General features: G+C 36.2%; 1 protein-coding gene across 1 annotated transcript; it reads right to left on the reverse strand.

Moving 5' to 3' along the window:
* Nucleotides 1–2783: 2783 nt before the first annotated feature.
* On the reverse strand, nucleotides 2784–13443 carry LOC125222672 (ARM repeat superfamily protein). Its single transcript, XM_089069142.1, has 20 exons — nucleotides 13086–13443; nucleotides 12869–12982; nucleotides 12660–12725; nucleotides 11827–11916; nucleotides 11637–11756; nucleotides 11507–11535; nucleotides 11248–11390; nucleotides 11065–11159; nucleotides 9994–10080; nucleotides 9766–9873; nucleotides 9533–9624; nucleotides 9216–9297; nucleotides 8229–8298; nucleotides 6772–6883; nucleotides 6508–6628; nucleotides 6253–6414; nucleotides 6005–6133; nucleotides 4436–4504; nucleotides 3467–3748; nucleotides 2784–3263 (listed from the first exon to the last, which is right to left on the reverse strand). The coding sequence occupies exons 1-20, from the start codon at nucleotides 13173–13175 to the stop codon at nucleotides 3156–3158; spliced, it is 2169 nt and encodes a 722-aa protein (XP_088925268.1). The 5' UTR covers nucleotides 13176–13443; the 3' UTR covers nucleotides 2784–3155.
* Between the last annotated feature and the right edge of the window lie 1969 nt (nucleotides 13444–15412).

Here is a 15412-nt window from a genome sequence, read left to right on the forward strand (position 1 = left end):
TCACGTACCATATGTATAAATACACCATTCATTATAAAAAAAATATTAATTTTACAGTCAGTAATTCTTATTTTTCCGTCGGTAAAAAATGGAAAATCAGCCTCGGTTATTTATGCCAATAAATTTTTTTAAGCTGCTGACTATAGGGATTCCGTCGAAAATTCTGTTGGTAATCAGCCAAATCTGCCGACAACATTAATTTTTTGTCAATAATTACCTCATGATTGCCAACTGTCGGTAATCAGCCAAATCTGCCGGCTATTTTCTGGCAATAATTAACGAAGGATTGCCAACTGTTGGTAATCCAACTTTTTTTTTAAGTGATTTACATTGGGAAAGACTAGTAATTATAACTACGGATGTCAGTGTAGCCTGCAACCCGTGGGCTGGCCTGAATAGCCCGTCAAATTTATAGGATTGGGGTTGGAAATTTCTAGTCTGATAAAATTAAAACCTGATTAGCCCGCACCCGATTAACCCACAATCCGTTAAGGCCATACCCGAAAACTCGATAAATTTTCTATTATCCTATTTTTTAACTCTTAATTCGACATTTCATTGATTAATTTTATAATATAGATAACTAAAAAAATATCTTTTAATTTTATTTAAATATACAAATTACATATTGAATTTTATTAATACAATTATTGATAAATAATATATAAACTTCAAATTCACTAAAAAAAATATTTAAATTTCTAAAATATGCATTAAAATTTCACGAAATATCTCAAATATTAGTATTTGATCATGTTTATGATTGAGTTTAAGCATATATCTCGAATTTATCATAATTAAATATTTTACATTTTATGAATATATAACTAATTTACATCGTTATTTATTAGATTGATCGCATGTTAATTTTATCGGCAGCAACCCAATTAACCCGCTGGGCTATTCCGAAACCCGACCTTTTAGGGCCAGGGTTGAACTTATATAACCCGAAAGAAAACACAACCCGATTAGCCCGCACTCAATTGACCCGTAACCCGAAAGGGTTGGCCCGAAACCCGACTGGCTGACCCGATTGACATCCCTAAATTTATATTAATTAAATATTTTACATTTTATGAATATATAACTAATTTTCATCGTTATTTATTAGATTGATCGCATGTTAATTTTATCGGCAGCAACCCAATTAACCCGCTGGGCTATTCCGAAACCCGACCTTTTAGGGCCAGGGTTGAACTTATATAACCCGAAAGAAAACACAACCCGATTAGCCCGCACTCGATTGACCCGTAACCCGAAAGGGTTGGCCCGAAACCCGACTGGCTGACCCGATTGACATCCCTAAATTTATATCCAACGTCTCTTAATTACTCCCTTCGTCTCATAAAATTAACCACTTTTGGTATGACACATGTTTAATGTACAATTGGTAAAGTAATAGAAAGATAGAAAAAAAAAAGTGTTTGAAGTATTATTAGTCGAAAATAGGACTCGCCTCTTAAAGTGAAAAAAGTTATCAAAAATATAAATGAATTATTTTTGTGGGACAAGCCAAAATGGAAAGAGTATTTATTTTTAAAGGATATATGAAGTACTATATAATTACCATATATAGATTGGTAACACATGCAATCCCGAAAAAGGGTTCACATAGATCACCATTTTTCTTTTTTATTTAAAATTTGTATTTTTGTATTGTTGCGTCATACATGAGACGCTTCTTTTGAGCACAAGATTTGAGAAATTGATATTTAAATAGTTGTCTGAAGAGAGTATGAAAGAGAAGAAAAACTAGAGAAGTGAAGAAATAATAAAGTCGATGGGAGAATAAAGTAAAAGATAGGAAATTAATTATTTTTTGCTAAAAATGGAAATGACTCCTTATTGTGGGACACCCAAAAAAAAGAAAGTGGCTCGCTTATAATGGGACGGATAGAGTATTAATTTATTTTTCTTCTATAGTTACAAAATGAATAACACTACACAATCGCAAAGCATCTTCATTTCTATTTTTTCAAAATTCGGTTTCAGCATTAAATGGAAGAGAAAGAGAGTTGAACATTTTAATTTGAGAAAATGAAATAGTTGAGTGTATTAATTTGAAAAATAAAATTATTACACTATTTTTTAAGTAGAAATGTGTCATTTTATTTTGGATTGACTTAATGTTATTTTAGCTGGGACAAAGGAAGTAACTTTTAGTTTCAAATAACAAATAATGACAATTTAAAATATGTATGGAATTTTAGAGTAATTAAAATAGATGAAATATATATAAGGTGTACGGTTTAGGATCTAGTTAAAATATTAACATGAAAATTGGAAAAATGAATTATACTAGTAAGGATTTTAAATTGATTTTGTCGTATAAGTGGACATGCACATCTTTGTTTGATGGAACAATCAAGTGACGTTAAATGTGCCTTATTATATTCTTCGTGGATATGTGAAAAATTAATGATTGGTTTATAATTTAAAGTTGGTGATCTCAAAATCGCACGCACCAATCCATATTTTTTCTCTTATGAAATTTTGATTAGATAAATAGTATTTTCAATTAGAATTAGTCGTAGTTAGAACTTAATACAAAGATGTACCACACACACGAATAATGTTCAAAATACATGGGAAAAAACATGCGAATGCATGCAAGACTAATCGACGCTATCATATCAAAGTTGAGGCCAAAATTGAATTGAATTTTGCTGACATTAAGCCGCCATCATAAAATTTTACGAGTATACTAAAACCAATCAAAACGATGGGGGTTTCCACCTCAAATATTCAATCTGTCTTTATATCAACATAAAAAATCAAACAGGTAACGCTAATGGAGAAACTAAAATATAATGAGATGCGAAGTGTACTTATTATACAATTTGTGGCAGATGAATCATGAACCAAAGATAGAATATGAAACAAACTCAATAAATAACCTATCTGGCCCCACATGGTTTTCATTAAAAACAACAGAACCACATGGGTATATCTGTCACTTGAGGAGAAGAAAAGAAGAGGAAAGGGAAAAGAAAGAATAAATAGCTTTGCTAGACCCCAATGCCCACCACCCTTATGGTTTCCAATTAAAGAAGCTACCAGAATATACAATTTACAATTTCTGCTGCTGGATCTCTCTCTCTGCTCCAACGCTCAAACCCACTGTATAACAAATTTTTGACAACACGGCAAAACAATTACAGTTGCAACTGCCCAGGACTTCTACGGGAAGAAGTCCGTGAAGGAGGTTTGTTTGTATCTGGCACTGCCAATGCACCGTTGGCTTCTTCCAGTCTTTGTATGTCCTGTTCATGTAGTCATCCGACAGTTATGAGTTGCGTACAACGAGTGAAGATGACTACTTTCATTACTAACGAGGGGAAGCTCCGCATCTCAGCTCTAAAAACTAAGTTACCAAAGTTCGACTCTAAATTGTGTACATATGAAGGTGCATTTTAACATCTTCAACCCAAACATAATGCTATGAAGGAAGTAGGGAAGGGCATACCTTAGAGGATGATGAACTGCAACGAACTTGCGACTGCATCTTTGAATGTGCACGATGCTGCTCCTGGACTCGGACAAAGTCCTTGAGCAATGAGGCAAAATTTATCCCGTTATGACCATTCCTTGTATCTCCGTCACCATCCTCTGCAATTTGTGATCCACCAACATGATTAACTTCTGTGAAAGCCTTCCCCGGTGACAACCGCTTGAATTGTTCACCACTGAAGGAATACGGAGGCACAGTTTTTAATCGGGTACGGAGAATCTTGAATGCTACACTTTGCTGCATCAGTGGATAAAGCAAAACTAATGAGAAGCATCAAATAGTGTTTGCAGTGAGCAAAAGAATTAGCTTACAACAACTAACAAGTAACATCAGTGAGCTTTTTCATTTAAACTGATGGTTGTACACTCAAAACACAGAAAATTATAAAATACTCTCTTTTCCTCACATTTGGTAGCATAGTACTCTATCTAACACACATGCTTAGGTTACATAAGTACAAAATTGTTGTGTATAAAACCAGTTCTAAAATGCTTTCAGAAATTTGTTTATATCCCCCTACCCCACAATATATATATTTAGGAATTTCCAAATTAAACAGGTAAATCCTCGGAGTTCCTTAATATGATAAGCAAATGAGAGTCAGGTAATACAGGCAAACTGGTTGAACTGTTGGATCATTTCACTGAAAACTAGGTGCCTAGAGATGGGACATGCTTTTTTCATCTCAAATCATCAAAAATTCTAACTAGATACTGCAACAAGAGAGCAAGATCTCAATCAGATGGTAAAAAAGAACTTTCAGTAGAAGATATCTCATCATGCATGCTAAATTAAGCTGCTTATATGGTTTAGTTTGAATTATTAGGATTCAACATCATCTGTGCATCTAAATTTATCAGTATATGTGATTATTTTCGCAATACTGTGACTACTAGCGGTGGTCAATGCTTCAACAACACGTACCTGGGGTAGGAGCATAAGGAGGCCATACAATGCTTTCAACAACCATATATATCTTCCTGGTTCAAGAAGCTGCAACAAGAAAACAAGATCTCAATTTGATGGTAAAATATGGACTTTTCACTAATACTAGAAGATATCGCATCATGCATGCCAAATTAAGCTTCTTGCATAGCTTTCTTAGACTAATAAGATTCAACACCATCCATGCATCTATAGATTCTATACTTCTACATGCAGCAATAACATTAAATTTTAAGTATGATAGTAATGCAGCGTATGCATAAATAGATTCTGGGGCAAGCTGAAAAAACAAGGGTCTTGAAATATCACCTAGATAACAAACATGATAAATACAGTACAACTATTTCTGGACCCACGGTGTTCAAGCTTAATCTTGTCACCTCTCTGCAAGTGACAATTTGCTCTTTCACTGAAACTGAGCCTTCTAACAAGTAACTTGGTAAGTAAATGCAGCTCTAGTCCAAGTTAATGTCATGCAAACTATAAATGTATATAGTATATACATATATGTATAAACCGATAATCCTATATGGCCATTTTAACTGGGTTAGCCATAGTTCATGATTAAAGGTGGAGTCAGTTTCCCCATTATTCTAAACATTTTCCTATGCACATGTAGCCTTCTGGATGCACATTTCAAACAGAACAACAGAAAAGTCGTGCAAACTAATTTCTTTAAAATTGTCAAACTAATAGTCCCATTTTGCCATTTTGGAATGTCCACAAAAAATAGTCCAATTTCGAAATATGGAAAGTTTCTCAGTCATACTTTATCCCTTTTTCTCCCCTCTCCTATTTTACCCAATTTTTCTCCTCTCTTATTTTACAAATTCCTCATTAAAACCCGTGTCATCCACAAATGGGACTATTCTTTACAAATTCCTCATTAAAACCCGTGCCATCCACAAATGGGACTATTTTTTGTGGACGGGGGGAGTATCTTATTTCTCAAAGGCTCATTGACTATCTCTTATTACGAACTACCAAACTGCTTCAGTTAATAATGCAGGTTTTCTATTTCAATTTGCTATCTACTTGTGATTGGAGCACCAACGACGTATGCGTTCACGAGCCTGTGCCGGGTATCACGAGGATAACCCAGAGTAGAATGTACGTGCTATTGCCACACAATCACTTAAGTGAGAACTGAGAACTGACATGTCAATCACATTCTTTTATTTTTCTCGTACAAAAAGATTGGATCTTTCATGGTAATCAGCACCATAGATCCTAGTATTAAAGAGTATGTTGACCTCACATAGAGTAGAATATGGCCTAAAGAGTTACCAGCGAGTATGAATAAAACAGTGTGATAGTGAATACTGCATACAATAGTACATTTTGCTCTCTAAAACATGAGTGCAGGTTTCGATAAACAATTTCCATGAATACACCATGTGTAGTAACCATTAATATAAGTAGGCAGTGAGATTAGATCCACATATCTACATAAATACTAGTAACTGAACAAGTAAATGCAGGTATCCATCTCAAAGAGAACACCAATGCATGAATTTCATCTACTAAGAGAACATCGAGTAAACATACCTGAAGCCTTAGATATGCAAAAGTAGGAGTCTCAAGAAGATGGATCAATTTATCCAATTGGACTAAAAACTTGACATTAATATCTTCCTCAACCAATGCTTGAATGACAGTACTTGCATGATGATAGGTCTGTAAATGATACCAAAAAGAAGCACAAGCACAAGGCAACATTAGTAAAGGAAAGGGTGTAAGGGGGAACTTCGGGCAAGAACAAGATGAAGCACCAGACCACAAACGCATGCCCTCACCTGAGCTAATAGGCAAAGGCTTATAATAGCCATTGGTGAATGGCACCATGAAGCATATACAGAAAGGAACAAGTCTTTTGCATCAGCATCAAACAAGGTTTTTTTCAGGAGGTCACGAAGGTTACCCAACTCAGATGAAGTAAGCAAAATCAAGTTCAAAGCCTGAAAGAGAAATAAAGAAATGGAAATTGGATAGTTAAATAAATTGATCAGACAATACGACAAACACTCCATAGGTGCACAAAGAGATGATACCTGAACCATAATAGACGCAAAATCCAATTCAGGTTCTCCTTGAAGTATAGTTGAAAGCTTCCTATAAACTCTTTCTGCGTCTAAAAGCACACATAATCTACGAATGATCAAAGCACCCCGTCTGCATAAAAAAAGTGCACCTTACCATTACACAAACTATTACAAAAAATACCTCAGCATTTACCAACCCAATAGGAAAAGACAAAGAATGGGGATGGGGAGAGTGGCAAGGGGAAAATTACACACACAAAGCTAAATACTCACTTCTCCAAGAGAGAGTTGTCATCCCGAAAATTTTGAACTAAGTAAACAATGAGCTGGTGGAAATGCTTCTCATCTTCGGCAATGCGTGCATGGACCTCAAGCACCAAAAGCACTACCTGAAGAGAAAGCAGTCAAACCATGCAGTCTCAGAACTTCCTTACTGGGGAATCAACCATTTTAGCAATTATAAGGTCATATCTTCTCAAAGCCAACCCATAATAAAGTGGAAATATTACATATAAGAGATGAGTTCCACTCACAGATCATCTTTAAGTGAGAAGCATGCCTACTACAAGTTTAGAAACTAAAAAGTTACAATAATTAGCACCTTACTAAGTTCATCCAAAAAAATTCATGAACTTTAGAGTTAAGCTAAGAGCCTAAGACTCAGGTAATAAGCTCCAAATTTTACTTGTAAAGTTGAAATATTCTAAAAGCTCTGGTCACACTTGGTCAAAGACCGTAAAAAGAGCATTTATAAAATAATTAGGGCTCGTTTTGTAGCATGGACTGGAATATAGCATGATAGTGAACCTGGGATAAAATTTCGGGCCTAAAGCAGGATAGAACTTGGATTAGGTTTTTATGTTAATATTGTTTTGTAGCATGGATAATTTTCCAGAAATATTGATTATTTTGAATGTAATCAACAACTCAAAAATCGACGAATACTTCCAGAATCGAAAATCTATGTATTGAAGATGAGTTTGAGTCCAAAATCAAGAATCTAATTCCAAAATTGAGAGTTTCATGATCTGAATAAATAGAAATCGACACCACATCGACACCAAACCTAGAAATTCATCCATAATTTGACAAAACAAAAAAAAAACAAAATACAAAAATCGGAAGAACAAATATGCCCCAAACATACAGAAATCCACTACAAGAAGACTAAATTGCAGAAATTATTATGAATTTGGATCTAGATTTACAGCAAGTACTCCACCAATCCCTCCCCTGCAATGTTTTCCAGCATAATACAGAGGGCATAGAGTCCGAAACCAAACGACGCCGGGCGCCGCCACTATCGCTGGGTGGCGAACGACGGCAGCCATGGAATAGAGGTCCAAGGTTCATGGAATAGATGTTGACGGAGAGGAGTGCTCAAGAGACAGAACAAATATGGTTTGTTGATGGCAGAGAGAGAGAGAGTGGAGTGGAAGAAATTGAAGGCGCTGATGCAGAGAGAGAGATTGGAGGGGAAAAAATTGAAAGGTAAAGAGGAAACCTATTAAAACAGTGAATAATCCAACAATTTTTGGTGGACTTTTTTCCCAAGAGTAACAGTGGAATTTGGCACTGTTTACGCCGGGCCTGGATAAAATTCGATAGGCCCGTCGGGCTTTCCCAAAAATTATCCATAGTACAAAACATAGGTTTAGAATAGATTAAATGCCCCAATCCATACCTAACCCACGTACAAAACAGGCCCTTACAGGATTGCAAGAAGATACCTACCTCATCAGAAGGATCTGAAAGTGCCTTTAAAAGAGTTTCAAAAACATCGCTCAGGAATGATAAGACCTGCTCCAATAAAAAGAGAAGAACAATATTCGTGAAACCCAAACGTTCAGCCAAACTAAAGTTCAATGTTAACATGCCATAAATCACAAAGTGCAAGGTAAAAGCAAAATCAGTTTGAATTTTGAAAGGAATGCACTTTTTTTTAAACATAGTCAACTTATTTATGTACTGTATTGAACCCTTAAATCATTTCGGATATAGTGATATAATGAAAAAGAAAGAAAAAATAACTCAGTTACAAGACACAAATGACAGTGTGTATCTAAGATACAGTATATCCGAGAGTCAAATCTCTAGACCAACTTATTGAGAAGTCAAACATTTTACAGTGCATTCTTTTGGTGGCTGTGATGATTGGGTCATACCAACACCAGCAATAATCAAAATCCCAAGATCAAAACCTTTTTCCCAACTAAAACCCTCAAAAAGCTAAAATCCACCTCAAAGACACCATAATTATCTGGACAGATTGTTTATCAATTAAACTCATTAATAGAGCAAACCCCAATCTCCCAACATACTAGAAGCCACTACATAGCAAGCAATAAAGCCCAGACAGAAACTCTAAACAGGGCTAAACATATAAGCCACTGTATAATATAGATGCAAAAAACATTATTAGAGTACATACTCTAAGTAGACCTATGATACAGATGTGAATGTTTTGTAGCTTAGTGTAATCAAATGTTTTTACGAAAGGACATCTGAATGACCATTTGTTCCAACATCAATGTTATGCTAGCTTCAAGATAGTTTTTCCGCAACAAGAAACCATCTACTACACTTGGAAGCATATATAATTCAAATTTTATGCAAGTGTTGACTGTGTCAATAGATTCTACAACAATTTCATCCATATTCTAAAATATAATCACATTAACAAACTAGTGAATAACTAAAGGAAGGTTATTGATTACCCCTTCCCGATGACTATTTAATAGGGTTGATATCCAATGCAATGCTTCAATTCGTGTAGCCTCCCATTCACTAGACAGGTGCCTGATAAACATGGCCAAAAGTAACATTTACTATTCCGCATACCCAGCTTGAGATATTGCAGACTAATGGAACACTTAAAGGTAAAAGCAAATCAGACTAATGGAACACTTAAAGGTAAAAGCAAATCAATGCACCATTATTTTCAGTTCTCACATTTTCTAAGGTGCATCAATCTGCCTAGCTAGATGAAATAGATGTCGCCTTAAATGTTCATTCAATCCAAGGAGATGATTACCTCCTAGCTACGGAAAGGATGGCTCCGACATCAAATCCTACACCTGGAGCAGCTTGGATTCCTCGAAGTTCTTCATTTGTTTCGCGAGCAACCTGACAAAAAAATCTATAAGCCTATTGAAGCATAAAATATTGTATATGAGAATGTATAGGCGAGGCAAGTAAGAGAGGATATGAAATAGTCATGGGTAAGACAACTAAACAAGCACTTGATCATCTCAAATAGGAACTTACAACTCTGATCTTGTCTTCCTTATCTGATATGCAAGGTAAGATTGCACCAAGAATATCAGCATAATGAGGAACAAGTTGGTCTCCACCAAGCTTTACAAACTCAGTAATCTGCATAGTAGAATAAGCAGAACTCATTCACACTTATCCAGAAAGATCAGCATAATATTTACTTTGATCAAGTCATCAGCAAGCTGTAATGCTATCATCTTGTGCATGAATACACTATACCCAGGTAATAGCAGTCAGTCGAGTAAATTCATCGGGTGAAGCTGCCCTCTGCACCAGTATCTCAGCCATGCGGCCATAATCTACAGACTTCAATAAGGGCGTCAGTCAGAAAATTGATATCAACTTGATCCAAAAAAAATAGCAAATGCAATCAACATTGCTTGAAAATCCAATTCCAACATGGGAACCATAAGCTTTCAGATCCAGAACCGAAACTGATATCTTCTAGTTTGGTTTAACAGCCATGATTCCATATATATCTTCTACAGATTTACATTCTTCCCCAAAATTTTCACAGTCCTTGCTTTGTTAGGTACTTTGATTTGGACGTCCATCTTCTTTGGGGGGGTGGGGGGGAGAAAGTAGCCCTTTCCATGATAAAGTATATTTTTCTAATTCTACTGTTACATTATCTTGGGAGTGCCTGTAATGACAATAATTAGGATAATATATATATATTAGATTATGATGCCTGTAGCAGCCTACTGATAGTTATATTAGAACTTAGAATTCCTTGATATGCTAAAGTTTCTTATCCCTATCCAGATGGATCTTTTGTAAAAAAAATCAATCAAGTTACTAAGAGATATCCTACATCAACTTGGCATCAATATTGCATATTAAGCGTTGTCATAATTGTGTATTTTAGCTAGTTTCGGGTAAGATTTTCTGCAGTTTGAATCTTAGGGTAAGAGTCGAAAAAATAAATAAGAGAGAAAATTGTAGAAAATATTTGCATCGTCTTATTAAAGCTATTGTACAGCAATTAGATATGTTAGTTCAAATCTACCAGATAACAAATCTGCTTAAGTTGACAATTAATCAAATAAACAATAAATAATTGCCATAACTGATTCATCATGCATCACAAGTTCTGAGCGCACACTAAAAACAACTTACTAGTGAATCCAACATATAGGTGAGATAAAAGGTTCACTTCCATGACCTTACTGATGTAGTAGTTTACAGCACCCATATTTGGAAAAAATTATTCCTTGTCTTAAGAAATCTAGTTTGTACAAACATATAAGAATGCAAATTGTGCCAAGTCATAAGTAGCATAAGTCTTACTGGAGAGTTCTTAATTTCTTGAAGAAACTCAGAAAGTGCTGAATCAGCTTGTTGCCTTATTTCATGGCTGGAATCACTCAGCATGTTAAATAAGCCTACAATTTCATTGTCAATAATTAGTATGTGCAATATAACAGCATCAACAACAATAGAGCAAATAAAAACTCAGACTCGGACACCCACCATCAAGAAAATCTGGAAGGAAACCTAGCATATCAATATCAGGAACGCTATCTAGAACAGTAATCCAGCCAACCAAAAATTGACGGACATAAGGGTTCAAGACGTTCATTCGTTCTCTCAACAAAGGTATGAATTCTTCGATGCTGTGTCATGTTGAAGAAGAATTAGTGCCAAGTTAAATAAATTGTTACATTAGAGATCAACTACAGAATCGATTACTAAAAACAGATAAAGAGACATGAACAATTAGATGACAGACCTAAATTGATCACTCTCAGTGACTATGTCCTGCAATCAAACAAAGCCAAACAAAAAGGAACAATAATTACTCTTTGAAGCATTAATTAATATCTTACCATCTTTAATTTAAGGATACAAGAAATCTACACCTTCACAAGTCTATCTAAGAGATGAGCAGCACTCTGTACATTGGCATCTGAATCTGCTGAGAGCTTACACAGTGCATCAAATATCTGGTTGAAGAACACTATAAAATCGCCTCTGACAACCTGCAAATTACCAATAATGAATCCAAGATGAATAAAAGGAAATGAGTACAGCAGAGATCCTTTTACCCACCTTTGCAATGTTATACAGAGCTTCACAAGCGTAATAACGAACTCTGCTATCTTGATCGGCGAAGGAGTTCAGGACTGGTGGAACAATTTGCTTTGACCCCAAAAGAGAAATAAATGAATCAAATACAAAGTTTACTGGGACAACCCCAATATATTTTGCTGATAAAAAATTGGAAGTAAACTACAGGCAGGGAATGCAGAAACAGCTATACATAAATGATACAGAAAATAATATCAGAAATATATAAATATCATTTCCTCTTAGAAAATGTCACAACAAGTTCTAACAAGGAACATACAGTATGCATACAGATACAGAGTTACAAAACAACAGTTCTCATAGTTAATAATTATAGTATTGTTCTGCATCTTCTAAAGATGCAATTCAGCTTACACCATTGTCAAAGAATCATAAACACATAATCAAGTAGACAAGTATCCTTCTCTTAGGGCCACAGACATACAAACTTCAAACATAATCCTCAAATATATACAAGGAATGGTTAACATCACACCATGTTTTGCAATAAGTAATCTAACATATCACTGGGGTCCATATAGCAAGAGCTAAAAGTTCTTCTAGACATAGGTATAGGTAGTGTTAGCTCCACTATGTCCAGCCAATGCATTGTGTCAATAGTGTTATTTCTTTACCCTGAACACTCATAGGATATACATCAAACCATAAATTTTCTATTTACCAATTGAAAACTGTCCAAACCACTGATTTGAACATATATCAGGAAAAATATAAAGCCATTGATCAACTTTTTGAAGGCTACATAATAACACAGCCACAAGAAAAAAGGACAAAAATCAAGGTGGCATTCTTACATCAAGATGCTGTGCAGCTTCTGTAGTCAAACCCACTGTTGCTGCTGCCAATCCTATCAAACCTCCCTAAACCCAAAAAGAACAGGTAAGCAAGAAAATGAGCAAAGCAAAATTCTCCACCAGCACAACGCATTACATCAATTTGGAACTTTCAGATACTTCAATAAGTAGATATGGAAAAGCTAAATGAATAAAGCCTAAAAACATACTTTACGATGATTCGCTTGGGGCGAGTAGGTATATTCATTAGTCAGCAAATTGATCAGTGCAGTGATCTTATCATGATCACCGGACATCGCTAATTGTTTCACTATCCCCTCCACCTAGATCCAAGAAAAACAAAATAAACAGAAGGATAAACGGCAAATGACACAAACAAAAGTCTAAAAGGGCAAGTAAAATAATATGCATATGCAAATTGTGCACCTCCAAAGCAGCATTCTTCCGCTTCTCGTAGAGCTTATCAGAGAGGTTACGGAGAACAGCTGCCGGAACCACGGATAGTGCATCCGCCATCGGAAAACCCTCTGAATAAAAGCAAAATTATCCAGTTTTCATCACAATCAGATGTAAAGTAAGTGGTAGTTACGCGTATAATCGAAATATTCAGGGATTCCGGTGAGCGAGAGCGAGAGCAGATCTAGTCACGAGTACAATAAATTAGGGGGTAAAATCTGGAAGAGAGTGGAGAACGTTGATAGAGTTGAAGCTTTTGGGGAAAACTCTTTTCCAATTTCTTTACTAATTTCAGTTTTTATCGAATTAGGGTTCTTTTGTTTTGGTTTAGTACCATTTTCGATTATCGATAGCATCGTGATATTGACGAAGGGGTGACTTCAGACAGCTCATGGGATTGGTGTGCATCCTAAAATTACTCAAATACCCCTCTTACTCCCAAAAATATGCAAATAAAAGAAGACATAAAACTTTTTTGATCACGGTCTTCTTCTGAGTAATTTATTTATACAGATGTTGATTTGTTTTTTTGTCTTTATTATTTATTCTTTTTTCATTAATTAGTTAAACCAAAGAATAAAAGAGTTTATGTGTGATCTTTCATAATTTATATTACAAATCATTAGAGCACACTAACGTGGTGTGACAGGATTGGCCAACGGCATAGCAGTCAGCATTTTCAGATTTTTTTTTTAATTCGTTTTTAATTTAAAAAATCAAAAATAAATAAAGAAAAAATATTTTCCCACTTCCCAAAAAATTATAACTGTTTTCTTTCAACTTTTAATTTTTTTTGTTATATTTTTTTTCCAAAATTCACATTTTTCATCTATAAATACCCTCACTTCCACACCAAAAATTTCACACCACACTACAAATTCTCATGTAAATTCTCTCATCAATTCTCAATCTTTCACTCTATAAAAAAAATGACCGGCTCTGGCGATAACTCCTCCGGCTCCCGCGGTTGGAACCACGATTGGTTCGGCTCTGAGTCATTCCCTAATCCGGAAACGCAATTCTCGGCCCCTCCTCAAACCCAAGGTTCTCAAGTTCCGGGTGGGTACCGGCCTTACCTAGTGGACGACCAAGAATCCGCCGATGGGCAATACGGGTGGACACCCGAACCCGGATCAGGCGGCTCTGAAACTGCTCCTACTCTTCCTCTTCCTCCTCGTGGCACCCGAACCCCGTACACTCCGGCGGAGATGGATGTGTTATTCCAAGCCTTTTTGATCATCTCCGAAGTTCCCGAGGTTGGCACGAACCAAATCGACTATAGGTTTTGGTGGCGCGTCTCTCGTCGGTACAATGAAAACCGGCCGGCTAGAACCATCATGCGCAATGAGAGTATGGTGCGCAATGCCATATTCAAAGCCAACGACGAAATCCAAAAGTTCCAGGGGTATTACCTCTAGGAAGAGCGGATGGCGGGGAGCGGCAAGAGCCAGCTCGACATCATCAGTGCCGCCTTGGCGAACTACCAATCCTTGAACTTGAAACCGTTCAAGTACCTCGGTTGTTGGCAGGAGTCGCGCCATCATCCAAAGTATAAGGGAGGCGTAGCATCCTCCTTCAGCTCCTCCAGCAAACGGTCGAGGTCGGTTGCCCTATCCGACGGAGCCTCCGATGAGGTGGGTAGCTCCGATGTTGGCCCGAGCAGTTCCCGCCGGCCGCAAGGAAGGAAGAAGGCGATGGCCAACCGCCGTCGCGCCCCGACTCCATCCACCCCCGAACCCTCTCCCTTTGTGACACCTCAACCCCCGACCAACTCGTTGTGGACCCTCTTGGGTCAACTCAATGCGGCCGATAGGTCTAACATGACTCCCGACCAACTTGCAACACATGTGACAATGATACGGGGTCTCCAAAGAACATTGGGGATAGAAGATTTGTAGTCTTCCACAGGGGTATTTTTTTAGTCTTTAATTATGTAATTTTTAATTTGTAGGATTTTAATTATGTATTTTTTTATTTTCTAGAATTTTAATTATGTATTTTTATTTTTTAGGATTTTAATTATGTAATTTTTATTTTTAGGATTTAATTATGTATTTTTATATGTTAATGTATTTTTATATTGTTGAAATATTTTTAGTAATTGAAGTATTTAAATTGAATAATAGAATGGTGGGACCCTTGAGCTTGTCCTTGCGGAAGAGCATGGATGTGGGTATTGTGCTCTTGCCTAAGAGAGGAGAGTAAAAGTGGGTCTGGGCCCATCTCCATACTCTTGCCAAAGAGCACAGATGTGGATACTCTTACGGTATATGTTGAAAATATGTTTTCAATGATTT

Source organism: Salvia hispanica, chromosome 1, assembly GCF_029641045.1.
Source record: "Salvia hispanica isolate PSC_SH4W2 chromosome 1, Shi_PSC_v1, whole genome shotgun sequence".
In the NCBI taxonomy this organism is placed as follows: domain Eukaryota; kingdom Viridiplantae; phylum Streptophyta; class Magnoliopsida; order Lamiales; family Lamiaceae; genus Salvia; species Salvia hispanica.